The sequence below is a fragment of the Babylonia areolata genome, chromosome 21, assembly GCF_041734735.1.
Source record: "Babylonia areolata isolate BAREFJ2019XMU chromosome 21, ASM4173473v1, whole genome shotgun sequence".
NCBI lineage: Eukaryota > Metazoa > Mollusca > Gastropoda > Neogastropoda > Buccinidae > Babylonia > Babylonia areolata.
This window is the reverse complement of record NC_134896.1, coordinates 26574212-26601812: the sequence shown is the minus strand read 5'-3', so window position 1 is coordinate 26601812 and position 27601 is coordinate 26574212. Positions and strand designations below refer to the sequence as shown.

At 41.0% G+C, this 27601-nt stretch overlaps 2 protein-coding genes across 3 annotated transcripts; one reads left to right on the top strand and one right to left on the bottom strand.

The window, feature by feature from the left end:
* Window positions 1-5874: 5874 nt before the first annotated feature.
* Window positions 5875-13112, bottom strand: LOC143295872 (EH domain-containing protein 3-like). The gene is made up of 2 exons (XM_076607535.1): window positions 12138-13112; window positions 5875-7059 (listed from the first exon to the last, which is right to left on the bottom strand). Exons 1-2 carry the CDS (start codon window positions 13041-13043, stop codon window positions 6355-6357), a joined length of 1611 nt encoding a protein of 536 aa, XP_076463650.1. The 5' UTR covers window positions 13044-13112; the 3' UTR covers window positions 5875-6354.
* Window positions 13113-13201: 89 nt separating this feature from the next.
* Window positions 13202-26175, top strand: LOC143296056 (protein yippee-like 5). 2 transcript variants are annotated; one of them, XM_076607805.1, is made up of 3 exons: window positions 13202-13267; window positions 22306-22431; window positions 23696-26175. In XM_076607805.1, the coding sequence occupies exons 2-3, from the start codon at window positions 22323-22325 to the stop codon at window positions 23953-23955; spliced, it is 369 nt and encodes a 122-aa protein (XP_076463920.1). In that variant the 5' UTR covers window positions 13202-13267; window positions 22306-22322; the 3' UTR covers window positions 23956-26175. The 2 variants fall into 2 exon arrangements, with proteins under 2 accessions (XP_076463920.1, XP_076463919.1); XM_076607804.1 differs by having other exon boundaries at window positions 13208-13340.
* The last annotated feature ends 1426 nt before the right edge of the window (window positions 26176-27601 follow it).

Genomic DNA, 27601 nt, shown 5'->3' with positions numbered 1-27601 from the left:
TTTCACAGGTTAATGTGTGTATTACTATATATGTGTGAATAAGTGTGTGTGTGTGTGTGTGTGTGTGTGTGTGAGAGAGAGTGTGTGACAAATGAAATTATTTCATGTTATATTTACCCAAAGTATGTGGTAAGTGTTTTACACACTGTACTGTAAAGATGATATCACATTCCAGCACTAGCCTCAGCCGGCACTGTATTGCACATTGTGCCATAACGACACATGGAACCACAATATGTTGTTTCACCCTGCTTCTCCCACAGGCCACAGGCATGCACACTCCCTCACTGGCATACCCTGGTAATTCCGGCACTGCAGGAAACAGCAAAGGGCAATACAAGAAAGTAACTAACATTCTCTGGAGCAGACTCTGCTGAAGATTCTTACATTTCTTGTGTCTACCAGTCTGGAAATATGATCTGAGTAATGTTTCAATACTGGGTAATTTTAAAGCAGTCTTGGTTTACCAAAAGATACATGGCAAAATAAAATGAACATGAAAATTCATCACATCTGTGCTTTAAGCCAGATTACATGAGAGAAATATCATGGTAAATCAAATAGACTTGTGTGCTAAAAACTACCTAAGAAAAAAAAAATCATAAACAAAGCTTACAAATAATTTACACATCAATGGATCATTGGATGGTAGTATTGTCAGAGACAAAGATGGTATCAACAAACAAAGCGCAAACAGATCGGACGCTGATACAGTAAAAAAAACCCAAAAAACAAAAAAAAAACAGCAACAACAAAAAAAAAAAACCCATCCCACCATCTCCCCCATCACTCCATGATCAGAAATACAGAACGAGACACTGGGTACAAAAGGTTTGAGCAACCCACAGCTCTGGAAACTGTACTATCAAAAATAGATATAGAGCAGGACTACACAGTCATTTGTTATCAATGAGAAAATAAATGATTTATTGCAATGTAATATCAACAAGAAGGATTGGTCATAACATATAATATAAAGTACATGAACCATGTGGCACAAGGAAAAATAGGTTTCATCAGCTTATAATGAAATAACTGATGAAAATAAACAACCGCCTACTTCAAACAAGCAATATCATGAATATGAGTATATTTTGAAGATGGATCATCACATGCATGTATGTTTTCCCAAATTGCCAGCAACCCCAAGAACAACATAAAGGTTTTGAAACTCAATGAATCTCAGCAAGAACATAATGGAAGAAAGTAAACATCAACAAAAAAATGATGCTATAATCAGTCAGAAATCTTTACTTTCCACAGGAAACAACATTCCACACAAATTGTATAAATTGAATCCATCACATGCAATGACTTCTAGTTCTACTGAACACTGGCACCATGTCAGACAATAATGTTGACTGCTCACACCACCAGCATCAGGCTCCTCTAAACAGACACCTCGGTGGGGTGAGGACAGGAGTAACACAAGAGATATATTTCCTGAAGTGTCCACAACAATATGTCAGCGTACCTCTAACACACACCATGGGCCAGACAAAGCTAACAGCTCATTGGTCACGTTAGGTCAGTTTGAAGGTCAGGTCAGCTCATAAATGACAGTGCTCTTCCTTTATATTCAGTTTTCAATATCTGTCTGATATAACCTCCACTTCCAGTTAACAGACATTACTTTCACTGAAGGACATATATGTTTCCATCTGCTGGCTGACTCTGCCAACTGAACTTATAAGCTTTCTATACCTCTTAGCACAGCCTGAAAATGTCTTTACACTGTTATTTGTTTTGTTTTTTCAACACCCTCATTTCTATAACTCAAAACTTTCTTTTCCCTACTCTAAGCCCGTTATTAAGATGCCAGATATTCCAAATAATATAGACACATATGCTAAAGTTAGAAAGACAGAGAGAATGAAAATGAGTGTATGACCAGATTTCAGACACTGAGCAGAAAGCCACTATTGTGTCTGCACTAACACAGATAGATGGAGAATTCAATGACATCCACTATTGTGCCTGAGCAAACACAGATAGATAGAGAATTCAATGACTTGTTCATCAGGTAAAAGCACTCACATGTCCATCGCAACAATACTACCAACCAACATATATACCTGAAAAGCACAGATACACTTTGTACAAAAAAAACACATACACTGGAATACTTGGACCATTTACCATGTTGATTTCAAAACAAAAAAAGAAACATGGGATGACATCAAAGGCCACAGCACATGGTATCACTTAATCACGTTTGTGTGAGGACATCTATACACACTGTGCAAAGCACAGTGATCTATAAAAAATAAAAATAAAAAATAAAAAAACCCAGGAGTTTCACAGTTTCAGACTTTCATGTACACATTCTGCAATCCTTTCTGGATTTCTGGGTCAACAACTTCAACCAGTAAAAGAGAGAGAGAGAGTGAGAGCGAGGGAGAGAGAGAGAGAGAGAAGGCAGAAAAATGGGAAGGGTGGTATAAAAAAAACAACACTGTATCCATTATTCCTAAAGTAGCACCCTCAGATGCTTAACTACAAAAACTGAAAAATACATAAATGAAGCATGGCAACTAGTGTGAACCTACAAGTGTTAAGACATGCTAAAGCAACAGATGCTCAACAGTAGAGGTGGGACTCCTCGTAACTACATATGTACAATATTCACAATGAAACTCAATATTAGTGGGACTGTAGTTTTGAATTTGCAATCTTTACCATTCTAACTTAACTGATTCTTTCTAACACCCCCCCCCCCCTCCATTTTCTCTCTCTCATTACGTTCAAGAAATGTTGAATTGTATCCATTGAACACATGATTGACTATGTCCATTTCTTTCTCTTTCTTTTGTAAAACAAACAAAACAAAACACACAGCAAAATACATGAACAAGCAAAACAAAAACACACAACAGAAAGACTCTTCATTTACTAAACACTGAAATCTAAACTGCTCATGCATGTCATTGTCAACATTTAAGTATCTATACTCATTGAAAACTGGCATCTAAACTGCTCATGTATGTCAACATTTGAGTAAGTCATGATTCCATTTCCCTTCTCTCTCTCTCTATGGAAAATATGACATGCAAACGTTTGTAAACAATGTAAACACAATGACCAATGGGTACTGTGGATAACAATTGGCCATCAACAATGTCCTCACATGCTACAACTAATTTCACCCTCACAACAGTATTGCATTGCACTTACTACAGTCCAGGTCTCCAAACACTGCAGCTTAAGTCACCTAAAGCTCTGCACTAGCACTGGTGACCCACATACAACTGAATTAGTGAACAGGTTAAAACTCAAATTGCACAGACAAAAAACATGTGAAAAACATACCAAAAAAACCCCATCTACATGAAATAAATTTATTGCAGTGATCAAATGATCAATGTCTTAATCAATGCACCAAATGAATTTTTTCAATATTTCAAACCTGGCAAGAAAACTGATACATTGCACTTTTTTGACTATCATACTGACATACATTGAATGAATGTATGGAATTCATCAGCAACGTGTGCGAAAACAGAAAACAGGAAGATTAGTACTGCTGAAACATAACACATGTATTCAACAATAAAACTGATCAACTGTACATAAAGAAATACAGATATGAAATGTGAAAAAATCCTGTTAACTTTTGGTCAGACATGAATTTTGTGCTTGGATCAGGTTAACATATTTACTGCAGTGAACAAATCAAGTGCATACTTAATTATATGACATACATGTAACACAAAACTTTAATATCTAGACAATAGTTGTCTAATTTCACAAGGAGAGGTTAGAGAGGCACAGACAAACAGATACTGGCAAAAAAGAATGGAAAAAGGTAAAAATGACAAGCAGAAATACTCAAATGGGAAATAAAATGAAAATATTAAAAAAACAACAACATCACAGCATTTTTTACCAGGTCAGAGAAAAAGAAGAGGAGGATGAAACAGAAGTTTTTGACATATCACTCATAACACACTCTGATCCCCTCATCATTTTTTTTTTCTCTCTCTCTTTTTTTTTTATAATAAAACAAAGTAAGTGCTTAACTGCGCTTTAGTTTAATAACACACCGTCTCAGTCTGCACCTATCTAAAGATTTCATGATGAAATAACATACTGGTAAAAAACACCAATTTAAATGTTATTTCAAACAAGTGAACATTCTCAAAAACAAAAATTATGCAGGTTATAATTGCACTCGGTTGAGCATCAGTATGCAGTTTTCTGGGAAAGTATCTGATGCTTTTGTATAAACTGCTTCAGCACTTCATACATGAATAAACAATTAAATAAAATTATCTAAATTGACCTTAAAAGAAACTTTGAAATAGCCATGGGAATACAAAATACTAGAAAAATCTGAAAAGGAAAAGAAGAAAAAACTTTAATAAAACTGATTTCTGCATTATATATATATATATAATATATATATATATCTTCTCTACCTCTGCACAACTGGTACAAGTTTGGTTATTGCACATGGGATAGAACATAAAAAGAAAAGAAAAGAAAAAAGAAAAGTGCTGCACAATCATCTTTAGAACCCCAAAAATTGCACCGCAGAATAATAACAACCAACAGTATGGCTGTGACACAGAAAACTTTCCTCCGACAGGAAAAAGATCCTCTTGTCTAATTTCTCATTTAATAATCTAAATTAATCCAGAGAATTTACGCAATGTCCAGATCTTCTCCTATCAGTACCTGCAGGGCTTCCACTACCTCCGCATCAGTTCCATATCATCTTCAGTGTTCAGTGGAGACAATCCTTGACCATCAACTCGTTACATTCTGTGAAGCAGCAACAGCAATTCTATACTTATGAATAAAAAAAAAACATTAAAAAAAAAAAAAACCCCACAAAAACCCCCACCTACCAAAACCAAATGTTTCATGATCAGCTTAAGGACTTGCTTGGCCATGAATGACAACCAGGTTAAAAAACACAAGGCCTAACAAACAACCCCCCCCCCCCCCCCACACACACACACACACACACACCCAAAAAAATGGGGGGTGGGGGTGGGGAAATCTGGAACAGAACATCAAGGCTGAATTTCATAAACATTTGTTTCTGTGTAAACCAACTGATGATTAATAAGTTTACAAGTGATGGGTATCTCACTTGCTTTTCTAACAAAACAAGAGGAGTTAGTTTAATGATTTTTTTTTTTTTTTACCCTTAAAGCTGACCAGTAAATTTTATAATAAGTTCAGATCAGAACTTGAAAATCAGCAGCCATGTATTGTAATGATCTACCAGATATGGAACCATTAATTTGGCTGATTGTAAGTTGACTGGCAGCTTGTTTCATATCTCTGTGAGGAAAACTGATTACAGTTTACACAATATGTAACAAAAGCATGCAATATCTTATTAAATATTACATATCACCAGAACTGTAAAAAATACTAACAAATAAAACATTCACACACATATATGTAATGCAATGTACACAATCATATCTACACACCAGTTGTTTCAATACTGGTGGATGATATAAATCTGCACAAAATTACAGACTGTGGAAAAGTGATGTTAGCAGCTGGATTCATCCATTTAAAGTTAAAAACCTGTAAAGAAATGATAACGCTGTGAAGAACCTCCAAACCAACTTTGATGTGTGGAATTCATTTGAAGAACAAAGTAAGGGAAGCAGCATTCACCCACATGAAATGAAAAAAAAAAAAGCAAGAAAAAAAGCATGATTCTTGTAGGACTAACCTCATTTGGTCAGCAAAGGACAGGAGAGGGGAGTGAGGGAAGGGGGCAAGAAAGACAGGGAGCAAAAGATAGTGAGACAGAGATGGAATTCACTTGAAGTACAAAATAAACTAAATAAAGCTGCACCATCCACTAAAAAATTATTTAAAAAAAAACACAAAACAAAAAAACACCACACAAACATATTAACTCTCTCCATACGAACGGCGAAAGATACGACGCTAACAGCGTTTCACCCCAATTACCATCATCAAAATATTGCAAGAGGAAGGCTCTTATACTGAAGAGGTGAATGTTGACAAAGAATACCACAATTCTGACGACGGAAGCTAAAGGTTGGGTCATTCAGACACCCACTGGACATCCGAGGGGTCTATGTAGAGGAGAAGAGAGGACTGGCCGTACTGAGTGAGTTAAGCCCTTCAGACAGAAAGGAATGGAAGAAAGAGAAAGAGAATGCGATAAAGAGGATAGGACAGACATACAGAGAGGTATGGAAAAGAGCGACAAGATCTTTAACAGTCAGAGAAGATAAATTCTTGAACCAACAAGAATTTAACACTCTCCACTTTGTCAACACTCTTTTATCATCAATTCATGACCATCAAGGGAAACAACCCCCCAACACTGTGAATCAGTGGCCCCCCCTCATTTGGTCAAGCCATGTCATTCCTCTTGCTGGGCGGCACCAGGTGGGTGGGCAGTTCCGAGGGCAGGTCGTGACCCTCCAGCTTGACCTTGATCAGGTGGTTGGCCAGCGCCCACTCATCTGCGTCCAGCATCCCGTCCCGATCCACATCCGCCAGCTTCCACACCTTGCTCAGCACCGAGTTGGGCAACTTGGACTTGACCATTTCTGACTTGGCCGCCGCCCCTGAAATCTTCCCGTTGATGGGGTTCAGCTTCTCGAAGGACTCGTCATACTCGTACTTCTCCCGGCTGACCACCCAGTCCTCCAGCTCTCCACGGCCCTTGTCCACGCCCTCGCCGCGGCCGATGCCGAAGGGAGACTCCGTGTAGCCCTCAAAGGCCCCGCCCTGGACTGTGGCAACCTGGTTGTCAATGCTGACCTCATCCTCGTGGGGTATCATCTGCATAAGGCGGGCAATGTCGTTGGCCAGCATGTTGTCCACGTTCTCCAGCAGCTTGGGTTTGAGGGCGTGGAACTTGGTGAAGTCATGGAATGCCAGCTGCTCCTGCATGCGCTTCAGGTCTGGGAAGTCCCCAGGGGAGATCTGGTGGTCGCGCTGGATGGTGGCGAAGGTGTCCCCCAGCTTGGCGATCAGCTCCTTCTTCTTGCTGTCCTTGCCAAACATGGATGGCATCTCCTTCTTCAGGTAGCTGATGATGTACGCATGCACCTGCACGCACGTGTACACAATATCATTGTGTGGATACATTTGAAACCTTATTTTTTGCTACCTCTCCATAACTATTTGAACATTTAAAGCAAAAATGTGTGTGTGTGTGTGTGTGTGAGCATGCAAAAAATGTGTGGGTGTCAGGAATGTGTGAGGATACAATTATGCACCTGTGGACAGGTTTCTATCACATAAAGAAAGGGCACAGCTGGAACAACACACAGCTATCAGTGACAGTCAGTCTATCTTACACCGGTCAATACAGCATAGGAGGTGGAGTCTAGTGAGGCATTTTACAATCTGACAGCATTAATGAGATCCTCACTCTGGACTAAAGCAGACTCTTCTTCCCACTCTCACTCCCAAACCACAGACCACTTCTCCACCACAATGACAGGCAGACAGTGTACATAACGAAAACACTTCACTTCCATCCACTTATGTTGATTGTTCACTTTGACCCAGACTATAAAAAGGAAAAGTGTTCATAATGATCTGTATTACATAAAGAATTAAAAAAAGAAAAAGAAAAACAAACACATGATCCTCAATTGCTTTGACAGTTGCTGTCACTGCACATCTACTTCATGTACTGATGTAGGAACAAAATGATCTGTTTATCTTTAGGTTGCACCTAGTGTCTATGAAAAGTATGATGATCCAGCTTGTTCTTACTATGTAAAATAAATCTTTCTTCACAATGGAGCTGGTTTACTTGTTACATTTTGTTTTTATCTTGCCAGACAAATATTCAACAAAACAGCCCTGTCTGAACTGAAAATAACCTTGAGTCAATCAGCAATTTTTTGTATGTTAAAGGTGATAAGAGGAAATCATACAATCTTATTTTCTTTAAGAGGATTAAACATATGTTTCAAATGCTACTGAAAATAAAACTGAAAAGCCTGGTGAACTCTCATTCAAGCACACACAGAGAACGACACACACAGTATTCTTTTTTGGATATACACAGCAAAGATTAAAAAAGACATGAAGAAAGAGAGAGGCTTTATCTGTCAACTCTGAACTGGAATCATCTTCATGTGAACCAAGCTCAAAACAGGGTGTACTGAATGAGTAACTGTGAATTCTGTCAACATTCCTAACAACTTTAGAACCAAAGTAAATGAAGAAAAAAAACCCAACTGTTTTAGTAGCATTACACATTAATGATGAAGAATAACACACTGAATGGTGAACCAAGCTCTAAACAGTGGGAGCTGAATGAGTTACTGTGAATTCTGTCAACCATTTCAACAAATTTAGAATCTAAGTAAGTGAAAAAACAACCAACCAACCAAACAAAACAAAAACAACAACCACCAAACAACAACTAATACTGCATTTGTAACATTATTCATTGAAAATGAAGAATAGCACAGAAATATAGACTATATAAGGAACTCTCTGCATCCATAACCAGATGTTCGCAGAACTCTCTGTATCCATAACCAGGTGTTTGCAAAACACTTGTGGAAGCAATAGCACCTTATGCACTCTTTTAATTCAGTTCACGACTGGGAAAAAATCAATTACCTAATACTTAATGTCTCACACAATTTGCATACACTGGCTCACACACACTTCAACGTGTATTTAAGATTACCAAAAGTACTAGCACCATAGTACATTGTAACATTAGATACAGTTTTGTGGCACAATGTTATCATTCCGTCATCTAAATACATAAAAAAATTGTAACATCCGAGAAACTCAAGTGTACCAACAATCAAATAAAAAAAGTAACAACAAAGGAAAAAAAAATATTTTAAAAATCCACCAAATAAACAAGAAACATTTGTACATGCTGAGGAGGGCAGGGCGTGTGTTCTAAGTGGCTGGGTGTGCTGTGAGAGGAGGGACAAGAGGCAGATGCACCATGTCACGACGTGTATCATACCATCAGCAATTAACCTATCGAAAACAAAATGCGTGTGGCCAACCCAGCACAAATGACACTGCTAACGAGCTTTATCACCCCACTGCAGCTATTTTCATCTGTCGGGCATGGACTGAATAAACCCATGTTCAGAAACGTTCCCCATGCCTAGGTGAGACCAAGCAGGCCAAAAGGTCAAGGCAATGGGTCCCCACTGCACAATCTGTGTGTCTATCACTTCCAATATATATTGCACATAGATGTTGAACAGGGTCAACCAACTCAGTAACTGCCAAGTGGAATGTTGAGTGTGCTGTCTCAGTCAGCCAGTGTGGCTGTCTATATCTGCAGGAACTTTACAAATGATGACAGTCTTCATGAAACTGAATGCATGCTGGGACTGAGAGGGACTGTCACATATCATTAAGAGAGACAACATGAGGCAGAGAGGGAGAGACTTGTGAGAGAGAGAGGGGTTGGGGGCAGAGAGAGAGCGAGAGAGCACTTGACAGAAGTAAACATACTGGCATAAAATTGTCCATTCAGCACTACAACACTGGACAAAAGGGAAATGATATTTTCAATGAAAATTATCCACTTATTTATTATTCTTAGTTATATAGTTACATTAACACCACACATGTATGCACATTCACATAGTCTCTCTCTCTACAACTCTGTGTGTATGTCTCTCTCTTATTCATCCAAAATAACTTCTGCACAGTGCAGTACACACTGACTGTAAACTGTAGTGTAGACCAGTACAACAGTATACATTACAACAAATCTCTTCTGCGCATAGAAATCCTCATAATGACTTCCTGAACACAGATCCTGATGTTTTGCCAATGACTTAAGTACTTCTTGATTTCTTCCTTAATGATCCAGACACTTTTCTTCCTTCACTGCATCCTTGGGAGACCAACAGGTTGTTCTGAACAGCATGCAGACCGACTCATTTAGACAGTAAGGGATGAGTCAGAGTGGGAAAGAATAATTAACGTTAGAGTAATTGGGGGTGAGCTGGTCTTTGGGGACCATCCCTACACCATGTGTCCTAGACTTAAGCCGTCTTGGCAGACTGAGTGGGGATGTAACTCAGGCAAGACACTCCCCACTATAATAAAATTCTAACCCATATACTATAGTCTGGACAGCAGTTGCCTCCACTGTTGTTCTGATGGTTATAATAACATATGATGCATGTGCTGATATATATATATTTGTGTACATGCATTTATATGTGTTTGTGTGCAAGCGTGTGTGCATACATGTGGAAATACTTCTGTGCATGAATGTGTGTACAGTGTAAGTTTCCATGTAACTAGAACTTAAGTATTTTGAGAGAGAGAGAGAGAGAGAGAGAGAGAGTGTGTGTGTGTTCAAATGAGCTGAAAAAAAAAAGAGAAAAAAAAGCTTTCAGTACACAACTGAATATATATCATTAGAACTATTCCCCACTGTCAAAGTCAATACCAATGTTAAAAATTGTAATTTTTGAGCTGTCATATGGATTGGTGAGCATACATATGAGGCCTCATCTTTGACTTAATGTCTTATTCTACCGTAATATACATCATTACATGTACACAAATTATATATGTATTGCAAAACTTATCAAAGTTTAACATTATCTCATTTCATTCAGCTTGTTGCAGCAAACTAAAAAGAAAAACAAAAATTAATGAAGTTTGGAAATCAGCCTATTGTTAAATTACAATACTTTCAGCTCCATTTGAAGTGCTTCTGGTTTGTTTTGTTGTTATTGTATCTTGTTCTATCAAATAACATCTGTTGATGAGAAAAGCCTGATCTGAGCTATCTGCCATCTGGCAATCTGTATTACTATCAGGAAAAAAACAGATGTAGCTTGATGTACTTTAATAGTTCAAAATGTCATCAATACACTCACCATTTACAGCAAGAGGACACTCACTATCACAGTATCAGTCTTCTGACAGTCAGACTTAACTGCCTGGCTAAAACTAGTAACCAAAAATACAAAAGCCCACTACTTCTTCTTCAGCATTCCCAGGCCATGTCAAAAGCACACAAATCTGACATAATGCCATTGCTGCCAGTACCTTTCTTATAATATTTTATAATTAATGAGAAACGCACACACAGTATGCAAACTTATGAAGACATAAAATAACACTCACATTCATAATAATATACTGCTACTAACAGTTAATATTGATCAATCAATAGTCCACTTTCGCTGAAAGGACACAGTGCATTTTTCTCACATGTCACCAGAATGAAGCGCTATTTAAAGTGATATTTATGTGTTCATATATCATAGCAAAGCACAATTGTTAAACTAGTTTTTGTCCATTCAAAATATGAACAGTGCTAGTTGTACACAGGCATCTAAATTCATGTTCTCACCATCTCCTTGGAAAACAGTAATGTCTCAGTCTCTGCCCTGGTCTACTTGACTGATCCCTTCACTTCCTCATTGACATACAAGAAACCTATAAATCATTTTGGTGTAGTATATTATAATATCGTATATAAAATGGGTGTGACATACACTGTATCCAGCCATCTACCTTTAGTTTTTCCGGTTCATAAGAACTGGGGAAAAGATGTACTGTACACAAAAAAGGTTATGAATGTAATATTGTGGGCCAGTCTCAACAGCAACTTCAGATATTCAAGAACTGAAGAAGAGGTGAGCTCCTCAACTACTGGAGGAAGTGGGCCCATTCAGTTGCCACATCACAAAATATGGAGTGGCCCATGTCACGTTGTTCTTCTCAAATGACCTGAGTTGTGTGTACTGCTGTGTAAATGATGTATCACACGTACGGTATAATATGCCATGTATGTGTCTGCTGACAGGCTTATTATGCACAACCATTCCCCACAAACTGATCCACTGATTTCACTGTGCACCTTGTCGTCATCATCATGTGGGACCAAACTTTCATTTTCATGGACCCATTTTCATCCTTTTCTTGGTTCATCTCAACAAAAAAACATCAAGGAAAAGGCAAGTGTGCTCATTTCTTGTGATAACTTAGTGAACTCGTCTACTTTGCTCACATACACAGGAAAAAGGAAAAGAAACATATGATGCAGGGTGAAAATCTACAGACTCACATACTATTACTCTACAGGGTGAAAATCTACAGACTCACATACTATTACTCTATCAATTTCATTATCAACTATCAATAACATCATTCCTCACCTTTGCAAGCCTTGCTCTCTTTATCAAGTCATTGAGCTTTCGTAATGCCGCATTTCGTGGCAAACTCTGCAAATCTTTGAAGAGATCTTGTTCTTCCAATTCAAAGAGGCGACGGTTCATGTCAAACTGCAGAGGCTGGTCCCAGAATGAGCCAATGTAAACTCTTGCCACTTCTGGTGTGCTCAGCACTTTCCCTAATGACCACATGAGCGCTCCATAGACTCGCATAAGCTGTTGGTGGTCCACCATGTCCGCTTTGTTCAAAACAATCCTAATTTTGTCATCAAAGCCCTTAATGGCTTCAATTGCTCGACGAAACTCATCTGAAATGTCCAGCTTGTGTGCATCAAACAGCAGGATGATTCTATCCACGCGTTCCGCAAACCATTCCAAAACGCCAGTGAAATCGTAGCCTCTGTCTGTCCGCTGTTTTTCTCCTGACAAAATACCAGGTGTGTCCACGATGGTTATGCTCTTCAGCACAGCATTAGGCAACTGTGAGCACTGGAATCTGTTGAGAAAGGCGTTTCCGAATTTCGACAACGGGCGAAACTGTTTCTTCGGGTCCACAACCAAGGCGTTGCCTGGAATCACCCCTTCTTGGTCATGATGCATCACGGTGATGAAACGATCTGTCGTTGGTTCTGGACCAATGCGGATTCCAGGGAAATCCTGTTCAAGCAGGTACCTGATAAATGTTGTCTTTCCAGTGGAGTACTGACCGATAAGAAGAATCATAGGCTTTGAATCGAAATCAGGATCATCGAGCGAGGGGGAGTGGAAGTCGTGAAACTTGTACGTGTCTTCCAGTGGAAATAACTTTGATTTGTAGATTTTTTTCAGTCCCTCGACAACGGTCTCAAAGACCTCTGGTTCTTTCTTACGGTCATCCGATAGCCACTTCATTTTGAAAGTTGAACAGCTAACGCTACGAAACTGAAAGCGTGTCCACACAACTGCCTGCCTACTCTGATTGTCGGAGGGAGATGGGCTGGTCTCAGCGGATGTGTGATGCAAGCATCGACTGCGGCGACGCGGGAACCTTTGACCTTGTTCCCACAAGGCTCCGATGTGACGTCAGTCACAATATTTTGGTTCACACTGAGAAAAGTCAACATTGTTGGGTTCAGGTATTCTTTGTTAGTAAAAAGCGTGTTTGTTGTTTATAGCTGCTCAAACTCCTGCATCCAGTTGTTTTGAGTGGTGAGTCAAGATATGGAAGTCATTTTAGTTAGGTAGAAAGTGTATTTATTCTTTTATCGTGGATATTTGTGTGTCTTAAGCGCTTGCGCTTTGGGTCAGGAAGCTGAGCAGTGATGACTTAAGTTCAGTGTGTGTGTGTGTGTGTGTAGGTGCACATCCCATTTTTCCCCGAAGCACAGAATACATTTAATGAGTGGAGTTACGATGTTCATTGAAACCACAGATGAAAGTGATGGAATGATATGAAATAAACAACTCGCAAGTTACTCCCAATACTCGTCAATCAGGTTGAAGTTCGTTTTCCAGGAAAACAAACAAACAAACAACAACAACAACCAAAAAAACAAAACAACACAAAACAAAGCAAATGGTCATTGATATACTCATCATCATCATCATCATCATCATCCAGTTGACGGCCACGATCGCCCGTCATGTCGATTACTCTGCTGCGACTGGAGGGTTGCGTGGAGATAGAGATGCTGCCGTCTAGAAGAGATAAAGAACTAGACAGATGAGGGATAAAAAAAAAAAAAAAGAAGTATAAAAAAAAAGAGTAACATTAACATTACACCTACTCTCTGTGGGTTTTATCAGCGGACTACTACTTTTCGCTCTTCACCCACTCAGGGGCTAGCTGATCCCAGCCCTCCCATCTGGAGGGCTGGGCCCCAAATTTTTTTTTTAAATCAAAATGTTCTAAAGAGTGGGGGTATCTGAGAGGGGGATGACTAATTCTACCTACTCTATCTAACTACTTCTTTTGCAGTTTTCAGTTTTCTTGGTGTACCCGTGACTTGAAGGTGTCAGGGGTGTCGGCTGCCATTGCTGTTTTGGGCAGCACATTCCAGTCTGCGATGGTTCTAGGTAGAAAGGAGGATCCTCTGTATTGGGTCCTACACTGGATTCAGCTCAGCTGCTGTAGGTGTCCTCATCTCAGTCTGGCAGGGGCAGGGACCAGCTTGCTTCTATTCACAATTGCCTCATTGTTGGGGATTTTACGCAGCATAGCTAGCCTAGCAACCTTTCTGCAGTGCTGGAGGTAGGGCCACTGGAGTTTGTCAATGATGGCAGACACGTTGGATGTGTTGTGGTACCTGTTGGTCACAAACCAAGTTGATCTCCTCTGGACTGCCTCAGTCTTGTCAATTTTGCCATCGTTATATTTAAGGAATCTCTGCACAGTGGATCGTTTCCAGCACACTGGCATCGTTGCCTCGTTTTTATCAGTTTTGGTGTGATGTTCATTGGAAGATGAGTTCCCCCCTACTCACGGAACAACTTGAAATAATCATCAAGGTATAAGTTCATTTTCCAGAAGCATGACGGAATACAGTAGCAGATATATCACTGCTTTCTGGAAGATAGGGTGAGACAAACAGCACTGAGTGATCACAAAGTTTCCTGTCACTTATGATCTTGCATTAGATAACGACATCACCCGTTTGGGAGCCATCAGGCACATAATAAATTCAGCAGGTTAAAAAGTTGTTGTTTTTTGTGGGCCCTATGAGACAAACATTATTGTGATAATTTTTTCTGTCCATCACATCATGTTAAAGTTGTTTTTTTAAGTACTAGCACACAAACCTGAGCAGGGTTGGACACACACACACACACACACACACACAGACAAACAGACAGACAAACACACACACACACACACACACACACACACACGGATCAAGAAAACTGGGAGGAAAGTTACTTTAAGAAACAAATTAAGCCACAGATCTAAAATCATCATTTGTTTAGATTAAAAACAAAACTATTTTGTTGGAATTATACAAACACAAATGCAGGATAAAAAGAACATTATACAAACATGTGATTTATATGCATGAAGGTACAATGCACTCTCAGTGGGACACATGCACATACATACAATGTATGTATACACATAACATATGCACTCACACATGCACACACAATGTCTAGACACACACACACACACACATGCACGCACTGACTGACTGAAACCATTTATTGTCAGATTAACTGTTTGTTGTACTGACATTTTCGCAACCATTTGAATAAAATATTAACTGAGCAACACAAGGAAATTCTGATTTGAGGAAGGTATGATTTAAAAAACAAACAAACAAAAAAAACAACATGCACGCACATACATGCGTGCACACACATCTATGATCTATACATTTACAACTAAGCAGCAGCAGGGTTTTCCACCAGAACTGATTTTCATTTGATTGTAGAAGTACAAAACTCTGTAAGAATAATTTATTTTTAATTTCATTGAATATAAGACTGCTGAGTACTGGAAGCATATGTGAAATCGTTCTGGCTTTTTTCTTTTTTTCTTTTCTTTTTTTTCCCCTATTATCAGACTTTTCAGATCGTAGTCTGTCAAGTGACAGACCGAAAGAAAATTTATTGGATGCAGGTTTGGAAAGAGGCAAATTTTTACAGTTTTAAAGGATACAGTTCTGGAGCCAGGATTATGAAGCATTTTTAGACATACTTTATCATTTTAAGTTGCTTAGGCAACCAGGAAGACCAGCACTTGACTTGCATACTTTGGTGGGTCAGTTCATGTGAAAAATGCTTGGGAACCATCTTCAAGTGGCTCATCATCATCCAGCCTCCATGCTCTCTCTCTCTCTCTCTCTGTGCCCCGTATGGTGTGGCAGTGATGATTTTGACACGTTTCAGTTCATGTGATATAACTTATTAGCAAAAGCACTTGATCTGCCCTTGTGACATTGACCTCAGTGTGTATATATATGATAATTTATGTATTATTTTTTGACTTGACATATGTATGTCAGAACCAAGACAGTTATCTCTTTTTTTTTCTTTCTTTTTTTCTTGCCTCAGGAGAAAAACATGAACATAAGTTTTATCTGTAAATAAGTGTATTGCTCAAGTTGTACATGGATGTAACAGCAGTTGTGAAAATCATGAGGTACAGATAGTATTACTATTATGTCTGCATTGGTCTGTGAGTTACGTTTCTCAATAACTTTGGGATGCAAAGAATGATGAAGCTGATTCCTTTCTTAATTAAATGATAACTAGAAGCTTGCCCTACACATTCCTGTGATCTCGCTTTGTGGGCAATGCCAAGGTAAAGGGAGATGAGAGAACGAGACTTGCGGTTGGCGTGAGTTTTGTGAAGGTCTTGAGTGTGGGCAGATTCATGATGGTGCTGTCGTAGCAGGGACATGGTGGCAGTCTTCACTCTGAGGGAGACACTCACTCACTCTGGCTGCACGGCTGAGCCATCATTGTCGTCAGTAGGGCGCTTAGCAGTTGGTGTCCTAAGTAGGTTAAACCAGAACAGGAACTAGTAGAACACCACCGAAGTGACAAAGCAGCAGCGCAGGGTCTCCTCTGGTGTATGGTCTGGTCTGGTGACCTAACATCAATGGATCCCTGTTGACTGCCCAGGTGTGGACATGTGGTGGTGGTGTGTGTCCATCGAGATCGATGATGACCATCGTTGTCATCCAGCTGGGGGATGGGGGGAGGGTGGTGGTGGGGTGGGGGGGAGGATGCTCATGAATCTATCTGTGAATGTGCAGATGGCTGAATAGTCCAATCTGCGCACGAAATGTTCGCTGACAGTTGGGGCAGACAAAGACAGGCATACCATTGTCAGGGAGCTTGTTTGCCCGTGACTTTCTGGCCTGCCTCTTCTGAACAGCTGCAGCAGTCCTGTTGGCCTCGCACAACTTGGCGCCTTTGTGCACAGCAGCACGCCATTTGTCACGGTCCACTGCAGATTCCTCCCAGGAGTCAGGGTTGATATCAAACGCTTTCAGAGAGACTTTCAGAGTATCTCTGAAGCGCTTCTTCTGACCTCCGTGTGATCTCTTCCCTTGTTGCAGCTCGCCATAGAAGAGCCTTTTGGGCAGCCGATGGTCTGGCATGCGCGCCACGTGTCCAGCCCAGCGAAGCTGGGACTGCATCAGGATGGTGAAGATGCTGGGAAGGGTGGCTTTTGCGAGCACCTCTGTGTCCGGGGTCTTGTCTTGCCACTTGATGTTCAGTAGCTTCCTGAGACATGTTGTGTGGAAGTGGTTCAGCTTCTTGGCATGTCGTTGGTACACTGTCCAAGTTTCGCAGGCGTACAGTAGTGTGGGGAGAACTACTGCTCTGTAGACCTTTAGCTTGGTCTCAAGACTAATGCCTCTTCTGTTCCAGACATTTGCACTGAGTCTACCAAAAGTTGCGCTTGCTCTTGCAATCCTGACGTTCACTTCATCGTCGATGGTCGCATTTCATGACAGTGTGCTGCCAAGGTATGTGAACCGCTCCACCGCACTGAGTCTCTGACCGTTGACTGTGATGTTGGGCTCAATGTAGGGTTTCCCTGGGGCTGGCTGATGGAGAACTTCAGTTTTCCTCGTGCTGATGGTAAGGCCGAAGTTCCTGCTGGCAGTGGCAAACTTGTCAACGCTGAGTTGCATGTCAGCTTCAGATCCAGCGTTGAGGGCACAATCATCAGCAAACAAAAAGTCTCTGATGATGTCTGTCATGACCTTCGTTTTTGCTTGAAGCCTTCTGAGGTTAAACAACTTACCATCTGTTCGGTACTTTAGGCCGATTCCAACATCGCCATCTCTGAAGGCATCAGTAAGCATTGCAGAGAACATGAGGCTGAACAGCGTTGGAGCCAGGACGCAGCCTTGCTTGACACCATTTGTGACAGCAAAAGGAGCAGATGTTTCGCCTTTGTCCTGGACTCGAGCCTGCATGCCTTCATGGAATTGGCTGACCAAGGAAATAAATTTCCGAGGGCATCCGTACTTGGCCATGATCTTCCACAGTCCCTCTCTACTCACGGTGTCGAAGGCCTTAGTGAGGTCGACATAGGTGGAGAACAGATCAGCATTTTGCTCCTGACATTTCTCTTGTAGCTGCCTTGCAGCAAACACCATGTCGGTGGTTCCGCACTCTTTCCGGAATCCACATCAGCTCTCAGGCAAATGACCTTGGTCAAGGTGTGCTGTGAGGCGGTTTAGTAGGATCCTGGCAAGTATCTTGCCTGCGATGGAGAGCAAGGAAATGCCCCGATGGTTATCACAGGCTTGCCGGTTCCCCTTTCGCTTGTACAAGTGAATGATAGATGCATCTTTGAAATCCTGGGGGATCGTCTCTTCTTTCCACATGAGTGAGTACAGCTGATGGAGCTTCTCAGTCAGCACAGTGCCTCCATCCTTGTAGACCTCTGCTGGTATGGAGTCTGAGCCAGGTGCTTTGCCACTGGATAGCAGACGAATTGCTTTCTGGGTCTCAAGAGGTGTTGGCGGATCGTCCAGTGCTTCGTTGATGGGGACTTGTGGGAGACGGTCTATGGCTTCATCATTTATGGAGGAAGGGCGATTTAAGACACTGTTGAAGTGCTCAGCCCAGCGTTCGAGAATTTTCTCCTTCTCGGTGATCAAGGTATTCCCATCTGCACTGAGGAGGGGGGATGATCCTGAGGATGTGGGGCCGTAGACTTCTTTTAAGGCATCATAGAACCTCTTCATATCGTGCCTGTCAGCATATCCCTGGATCTCATCAGCTTTGTCACTCAGCCACTTATCCTGCATCTGGCGTAACTTTTGCTGAACAGTCCTGCAGATGGCATCGTACACATCCTTTTCTGATGTGGACTTTGGGTTGCTCAGGTAGGCTTGATGCAGACGGCGTTTCTCATCCAGAAGCTGCTTGATTTCATCACAGTTTTCATCAAACCAGTCTTTGTGCTTTCTGGACATGGGTCCCAGGGTCTCTGAAGCTGTACTATAGATCAGCTCACGCAAGGTCCTCCAGTCAGACTCCACATTCTGGTTGTCCAGAGAGGCGGATTCCAGACGATCTTCCAGCAGCTCCACAAAGGACTGTTTGATGGTGATGTTTTTCAGCTTAGCGATGTCGAGCCGTTTTGGAGCCTTCTGGCCTTGGGGGCGTCTCTTGGGCTGGATTCGAATATTCAGCTTCGAGACTACAAGGCGATGGTCTGTCCAACACTCGGCGCCGTACATGGTCTTTGTTACACGTACATCTTGCCTATCCCTTTTCCTGACGATGACATAATCGATGAGATGCCAATGCTTTGAGCGAGGGTGCATCCATGATGTCCTGTTACGGGTAGGGAGGCAGAAAACTGTGTTGGTTATCAGCAGTTCGTGCTCTGCACAGGTCTGAAGCAAAAGCAATCCATTTGGGTTGCAGTGTCCCACACCGTGCTTTCCAATCACTCCATCCCAGGAGATGTAGTCAGAGCCAACTCTAGCATTGAAGTCCCCAAGAATGATGAGCTTGTCTGCTTTAGGGATAGTCGCAATGACAGAGTGAAGGTCCTCGTAGAACTTCGCCTTCACTTCATCCGGGTTGGTCATGGTTGGGGCGTAGGCACTGACAATGGTGAGGTGCTTCTGGCCAGATGCCAGTGGGAGTTTCATGGTCATAAGCCTATCGTTGACTCCCTTTGGGATTCCAGCTAGCTTGCTGACAAGTGCTGTTTTTACTGCAAAACCAACGCCAGCCTCACGTCGCTCTTCGCTTCCTCGTCCACTCCAGAAGAAGGTGTAACCAGATCCCCGTTCACAGAGCTCGCCTTCACCTGCAAGCCGAGTCTCACTCAAGGCTGCGATGTCAATGTTGTATCTGGCGAGTTCGGATGCAACTAGTGCCGTTCTCCTTTGGGGTCTGTCCGCGTTATCTCTGTCCAGGAGAGTCCTTATGTTCCAAGCACCAATGGTGAGAGGAACGATCCTTGTTTTTTTCTTTTCTTTCTTGTTGTTTCGACCGCTGATGTAGGGTCCCCGCCAGCCGTGGTATGCTGGCCAGGGTGATATGGAGCAGGCAATTTTTAGGGCACCTTTTCTAGCCCCTTCCTCATGCCAGGGAGGTGAGCAGTGCATTCCTAAAGAGGGCTGCTCAGACGGCTGCCGAGCTCCATCGCTGCTCCTGTCGACGAAGAACGACCCTATGGCCTGAGCCGCCTGCGTGCAAGTCTGCGACTGCGACTGCCAGTGTACCCACACCTGTCGTTTCGTCGCTCGCCTGTCGCCACAGGACTTGGGGGTGATGAAATGATGAAGGATGAAAGGTCATTTTGGATGACTGATGACTTGCGCGATGAGTTTGTTTAAAGTGAAGAGGAGTTGCGCAACGTCAGCCTCACTCTCTCGTCCGGGTCCACCAATTTCCAGTGGCAAGACTAAGTCGAGACGACTGGAGGATGAGCACGGATGCAGTGGATGACCAAGATATCCTTTCGGTGTCTCATCTTGCTCTCTGCACTCCACAGTGCGTTGCTGTAACCGCCTTCCTCTCCGTTGAACCGATAGGTTTCTTCCGCAGATTCTGCCGGATCCAGACTTCGCATGCATGGGTAGACACACCCCGGGGGCCAACTGCGTGTGGCATGCACACAGCACAGTGGAGCTAGATGGCCGTCGGTGGCTCTCCTGAGCCAACGCCCTTTTATGGATCTCCATAAGGGTGTCTAGCCACCCGCCTCACCAGTCCCGGAAGGGAGCGGTGGGAGTGCCGGTTTAGTCGCCGCAACCCGACCCTGAACAGGTTGTACTGGATTACAGGTTACCAGTAGCAGATCTAATGACCTGACCTGACCCGCAATGTATGGGGGACTGGGAATGAGCAGCATGGGAGTAATGCCATTAACATGGTGCAGATGATGAGGCAGCCAAAAAACAAAAACAAAGAAAAGGAAGAAGAAGAGTACAAGGATAATCCCCAACTTAGGGAGAAAGGAAATCACCTAATAAACAATATCACATCATGTGAATACAGAACAGACATTCAATGAAAGTACTACTATTACAGTCACAAGAACATGATGTCATGTTGACTGTATATTTGTCAATAGGTAATTTCAGATACTTTTTGTGTCCTCTATTGATCATACACTTCTGAACAACATTCATTGAAACTATGTAATTCATTGGAATTGTTATATGTGACAAATCCACACTAAAATTGGTTTATTAGCCATCCAGACTGCTTGTTAACATAACTTCACATTACTGGCTCACTGTATATGCTGATCCAGGTATAATTTTCCAACAAGGTATTCAGTTTGTTGATGATTGGCCAGCAGTAGTGTGTAGACAAAGAATGAATACAAATATGTAATTAAGTTCCTTGTTTAGTTTAGAACAAGGAAAGAATTGCAAGTTCTTGTTCACAAGCTTTTATATCACTCTCTAGTGATTACTGAGATCACACAAGTCAGTGAGATGAATATGACGCATAACCCACTTTAGCTCAAATCAATAGGACCATATCAATCAATCAGTCTGTCAAGAGGGGCGGGGCAAGAGATGGATCAATGTGCTGGTGATACACAGTGCTAACACATGGATAATATTTTATCAAAATACACATCTCAACCCTCTTCAGAATTTGTGAGGCATTGACCAACTCTCTTGTTGAGGTAAGTTCATTTGCTTGCTCTAACTGCTGGTGGAATTTGATTTATCATCTCAGCTGTAGGACTTGCACCAGACTGCCTCATAGTTTAGTGGAAGGGGAGTTAAAAATCTTGGGCCATACATAAAATGAACCTAGGACCTTTATTTCCTGTTTGGATGTTCTGTGTACAGGCCATCATTTTGTGATGTAGCTGATTGGCTGATCCAAACTTTCATCACATTCAACTTACATCCATCCTCTTTGGCTCCTCCTTTCAGCACTACCCATCTCCCCTGGCTAAATTGTTCTCATCCACTACTCCTCTCCATGATCACCACATGTCCCTTTCAATGTCCCTGCCTTCTTCACTCTCTATTTTGACATTCTTTCTTTCATTCTCAACTTCTACCATTGAATGTCCATTCCTTCTACCCTGTCATGGACATCTTTGCCCTTTTATCCTGCATGCTATTTCACATTTTTTTTCAGCTGTAGTCTTTCTCCCACATCTTTTAACTCTCATCATCCATACAGCCTGCCCATGTTGACATTACATATTTTGTTGTTTCAGATCTGACATTGATCAGGATGGGACGTATATTCCTGCAGCACATTGGTGGTACCCGGATGTTCTCCTGTGCCAGCTGTGACACCCAGCTGACGAACCGGTCAGAGTTAATCTCCACTCGCTTCACAGGTGAATTGACGGTTTTGTACTTAGTAGATCCTTTAGATTGTGGCAGCTTGATGGATTTAGTCATGGAATCAGTCTTCTTGTTCTTCTGCTTTCATGGGCTGCAGATATCATGTTCACTTGTACTTACCTGTACAACCATTTTTATCCTGCCATCCAGGCAGCCATACTCCATTTTTGGGATGCCTGCTTGGTATGTTCATTTTCTGTAACTCTCCAAGCACTGACCAAGAGTAACTTTGATTGATAGAATCTTAAACTTGTATGTTTGATCTTGAAGGGGATTAAGACACTGGCAGGGTTGTACACATGTTCACCTGGGAGATGGGAATAAATAATATCCATCCATAACTCATTCTGCCCCACAGCTACATGCCTGCTACAACTCCCCTGGACCAGCACTACATGAGATGACAGCAGAAAAAACAGGGTGGTTCACTAAATCAGCGAAAATCAATGGAGAATTGTTGATTTAATCGTTGAAACAAAGCTTCGTTTTTATGCTTTCAGAATCTGTAAACGGTTTAGGTTTGAATGCCAAATGTACCAACCGAAGAATGAACAAAACTGGAATAGTGTGTTAGTACGAGAATACTTGTACCTGGTCCACAGGGGAAGTAATCATGGTTTGAGTTAACTTGTACCTGGAATAGAAAGGGTTAACCCACCAAGCATGGACACAGAGATCAAAACAAGGACCTCTGATTGAAAGTCCTACACACCAACCATACAGCTGTTCTGCATGTTCATAGCATCAGTAATCCACAAGGTCCCTTCTGGCAGAACACGTTGGGTCTCCTTTTTTCCAGTTCCAAAATTTAGTGTTTAATGTATTTTGAGATTTTGAAAGTCTCAAGGTATTTATGGGCAGTGGCCATGATTTATCTCATAATCATATTATTAATAAGAAATAGAGAAATTCCATTATTTTCATGTCAAAAGAGGAAGCTAGTCAGGGATACAGAGGGGAGGTAACCTACTTCCGGGAGGTTATCGGCCAAAGCTACTTTGGTTTTCTCTGCATAGGCAGATAGTAGTTTGTACAGGACAGGAATTGGACTCCCTGCCGGAGTCTGCACTAGTGGGTCACGGTAAGTATGTTAGATAAACATAATTTTAGGGGAAAAATTTCCTTTTTGACCAGAATTAAGTTTACTGACACTTGTGATAGGCCATATGACTAAAGTGATTTAATTCAGTTCAGAGCTGCAGTAGAAACCTTGGTTCATGGATCCTGATTCAAACCAATCCCTGCTATTTCCCCCAGGTGCCACAGGAAGAGCGTTCCTCTTCAACCGGGTGGTCAACCTGAACTTCAGTGAAGTGCAGGACCGAGTCATGCTGACAGGACGGCACATGGTTCGTGATGTCTCCTGCAAAAAGTGTGACGCCAAACTTGGCTGGATTTACGAGTTCGCCACAGAAGAGAATCAGCGCTACAAGGAAGGCCGCGTCATTCTGGAGCGAGCACTGGTCACTGAAAGTGAAGGATTTGACGAGCCGGCTCAGAACCAGAATGATAGTTGATGTGAAATATGTTGACTGATTTAAAGATCTCTGAGCAAAATGGATTGAGTTGTCAAGACTGGTACTTAGGTGCTTCTCAAGCTTTCGAGGGAGAGGTGTGTTTAGAGGTGGGCTGGACATGTGATAGAGTATGGTTAGAAAGGAGCACTACTTAAGCCTGTGTTTCTGAGAAAGGAATGGCTTTTTTTCTTTTTTCATCCCACTTGAAAATTAGCCTGACATGACTGTTCCTCTCGATGAGAAAGAATGTCTCTTCTGGTACAGCATATTCTAAAAGGCAAACATGTCTGTGAAAGCAAAGTGTGAAAAATACTCAGCACAGTAATTGAATCTCATGGTTGATTTTTTTTTAAACTTAAAACATCACTACTTCCTATTTGCTTTATGGTCAGATTATATCATTTCATTTTATCAGGAATCAAGGAGAGATTGACAGGAAACAATGCATATGTATGAATTCTTTAAACAGTAATATCATTTTCTTAGAAAAAACTGTGTATCACAGTGAAACTTTTAATATGTGGTTTGTGGTCTGCAGGCTGATGAACAGGAAAAAAGAGCAATGGATTGAAATGTACACTCTATTTTCTTTCTCTCTTTTCATATACCGGTAATTGTGTGAATGTTATATTTTTTTTATAAAGTGATTCAGTGGCAGTGACTGTTTAATCTGTAATTTTCCTCCAACAAAGTTTTTGGTGGTTACCAATTTACTAGCCCTGCCCCATTCATGTTCAGTTCTCCCATCATGTTTTTTTTCTTCTATTTTTTGTTGTTGTTTTGTTTTTGTTTTAAATACTTTTATATGAAGCCTAGGAAAATGTCTAATAATTCTACTCATATCCTATGGATTATGATGCTGTGAGGTCAATCCTCCAGTGAAAAGAAGTGCAAATAAATGAATAATTATGACATTTTCAAGTACTGTTTGATTAGTGAGCCTTAGATAGTGGCTGTGTCAGCCTATCAGGAAAAAAAATCTTGAGCGGGTGGGCCCGTCTTTTCACTGTTAGCCGCGCGAAATTTGGCCAAGCAGAGCAAACCAATAGGCCTAGTTTGCATCAGTTTGACATGGTAAGTATATGTAACACCAAACATGGAGTATAATACAAACTCCTCCTGTTGCTTTGTTTCATGAAAGCCTTCGGTTAAAAAGCAAAATGAAAAAACAGAATTTATGGTGACTGCAACACACCCTTTATGCTTAAACACATAAATTTTTAAATATTCATTTGATTTGGTCTAAATGAAATGATTTTGGGACACAGTAAGCATATCATAATGGTATAAATTAGTCCCATCTGTAATTCAGATCTCATAAACTGGTTGGAGAAATGCATATATGAGAGGAAAAACTAGATGAAGTATGAAGTTATGTTTGTATCCCAGTTCTTATTAAAAGCTTGATTGAAGGGAAAACAAAGAAATAATCCATTGCACAGTATGTTGTAAATATTCTCACCAGTTGTTGGCTACATGTTGGAGTGTGTTCAGAGTAGATGGCAATTGAAATGATCAATACAAAAAGTGCAGTTTTCTGCTTTTTTTCCCCCTTGTAAATGTTGGGGTGTTTTTTTGTTGTTGTTGTTGTTTTTTTTTGGGGGGGGGGTTGTTTTGTTTTTTATTTGTTTGTGTTTGTTTTTTGTTGTCAAAGAATTCTTAAGATTTAAATGTCAAATTTATTTTACAGTTAAGTAAAAATTAACAAAGTAAAATAAGTAAACTTCTGTTTGGTTTTTGTATGTTTGTAATGCATTCATCTTTTTATCTGCTAGAATTTATTTTGAAATGCATCTTTCATATTTGCAATGATTGTTGGCGCAGAATCGCCAAGATTGTCTTGAATGTAACAGGCCTGCTTTTTAAGTTAAAATGATAAGAAAGAGGATGTTTCATACCATTTCATATTTAAAGATCATAAAGAAAAATATGTGGTTAGTACAGTTCAAATCAGTCTTTTACATGCTATTTCCCTTACAATGATATGGAGTGTGGGTTTGGTTTTTCCTGAAATGATGGATGATTATTTATTTTGAAGAATCTGATGATTTGACAGTTATGCAAGTAGTGGTGGTAGTGTGTGTGTTCGACATGGTTGATATAAATTCTGATTGATGAAAGGGTTGCATGTGTTTCACAATAAATATCTGAACAAAAGGTATTATCTGATGAAAGGTGTGTGTTATAAAATATAAATGTTTCAATAAAAATTTGCTTGCATTATTACTTGTTCAAAGGATCTGTATGAATTGTTCATGTATGTGATGTATCCCGAGTGCTGTGAGGTTATCTGGAAGTACTGATAATCTGATGAATTATTCTAATTGTTGGACTTTTCTTGTTCTTAAGGAAACAACATTTAAGTATTGTAGTCTTTTGCTTAGTTCTAACAGTAGAAAGGTAGATAAGAATACTGTCAGCACCATCAGAAGTAGTGATTCTTTTTCTTTTGGTGTTCATGGGGTGCAACTCCCACTTTCACTCATCTGAGTATACAACTGCAAGTGATTTTGTATTTGTATGGCTGTCAGTCATGAATGCAGCCTTGCAGATATCCCTTTCTCAGGAGTTGGTTATATTTTATCAGTTTATGATTTATCAAGAAATCTCAAATTTGGAAGTTTCAGGGATTATACTCAAAAGTCTTACAAATCCAGGAAGATGACTATTCAGTGCCAATAAGACACCAGCTGATGTCCTACACAAAATGTTGCCATTGTGCCTGTAGGATGTCCACTGATGTCCTGCATCTGTTCTGATTTTTCCTTCCATAGCATTCGCTCCAGTAAACACAAACAGACCCTTAATGCTTAGTTTAATGTGTTTGGGTTATAGACATACTATTGAAATGAGCACACATCAGATGGAGGAGCCCCCTTCTCGATGTTTTGCTAACTGAACTATATCGAGTGCATGAAAAGTAGGTTTGCGTCATATGCAAAAAGGGTGTTGGAAACTTTGTCAAGCAAAGACAGTTGTCCCTGTCAACGGATTTACACAACTTTGCAGCCTGTGCTGTTACTATGTATGGTAATAATGATGAGAGATGTATCTATCTTGTCTTAAGACAGATTTGAAGTCAAAGATGATACCGACGACAGTGATTTTATCTGAGACCATGATCAAATTTTTATCTTTACAGAACCCTCATTAGTCATTGTTGGGACAGTTATTCACTTATTTACAAGTGTAGTTATTGTTATAAACATATAAAGGAAATTTTCTATCTAAAATTACGTTTAAAGTGCTCTGAGGGAAGCGTGCTCTGGCGGAGAGCGCACGTATGGAGAGCGGGCAAGCACAGCATCCCTCCTGGCCAAAGTAACATTCATGTAGGCCTGTGACTGTATATTGGCAGACCGTATGAGGAGCTGGCTGATCTGTACTAAAGGAGAGATGGTGATGTCAAGGCCAGCTGGTTGATCAGTGGGGGTTTCCATCAGTGCTGTGGCAAGGCCCGCAAGGAAGTTGTCTGTGGCGGCAGTCGATTCAAGGGATAATCTGGTAGCTTCCTCCAGATCCATCAGGAATCTGTCGGGCAATGCTACTATGCGATTGCCATGCGAGTTGTGCACTAGTTGGGTCACGGTTAAGTATGTGTAATTAAACCTGTTTTCTACAAGTGTAATCTGACTATAAGCTTGCT

Bases quoted from the DNA above. Each gene is read 5' to 3' on its own strand.
- LOC143295872 (XM_076607535.1), bottom strand. From the start codon at position 13,043: ATGAAGTGGCTATCGGATGACCGTAAGAAAGAACCAGAGGTCTTTGAG. The intron at 7,060-12,137 runs GTGAGGAATGAT...ACGTGCGTGCAG, and splicing joins AGAGAGCAAGGCTTGCAAAG to GTGCATGCGTACATCATCAG.
- LOC143296056 (XM_076607805.1), top strand. From the start codon at position 22,323: ATGGGACGTATATTCCTGCAGCACATTGGTGGTACCCGGATGTTCTCC. The intron at 22,432-23,695 runs GTGAATTGACGG...TATTTCCCCCAG, and splicing joins AATCTCCACTCGCTTCACAG to GTGCCACAGGAAGAGCGTTC.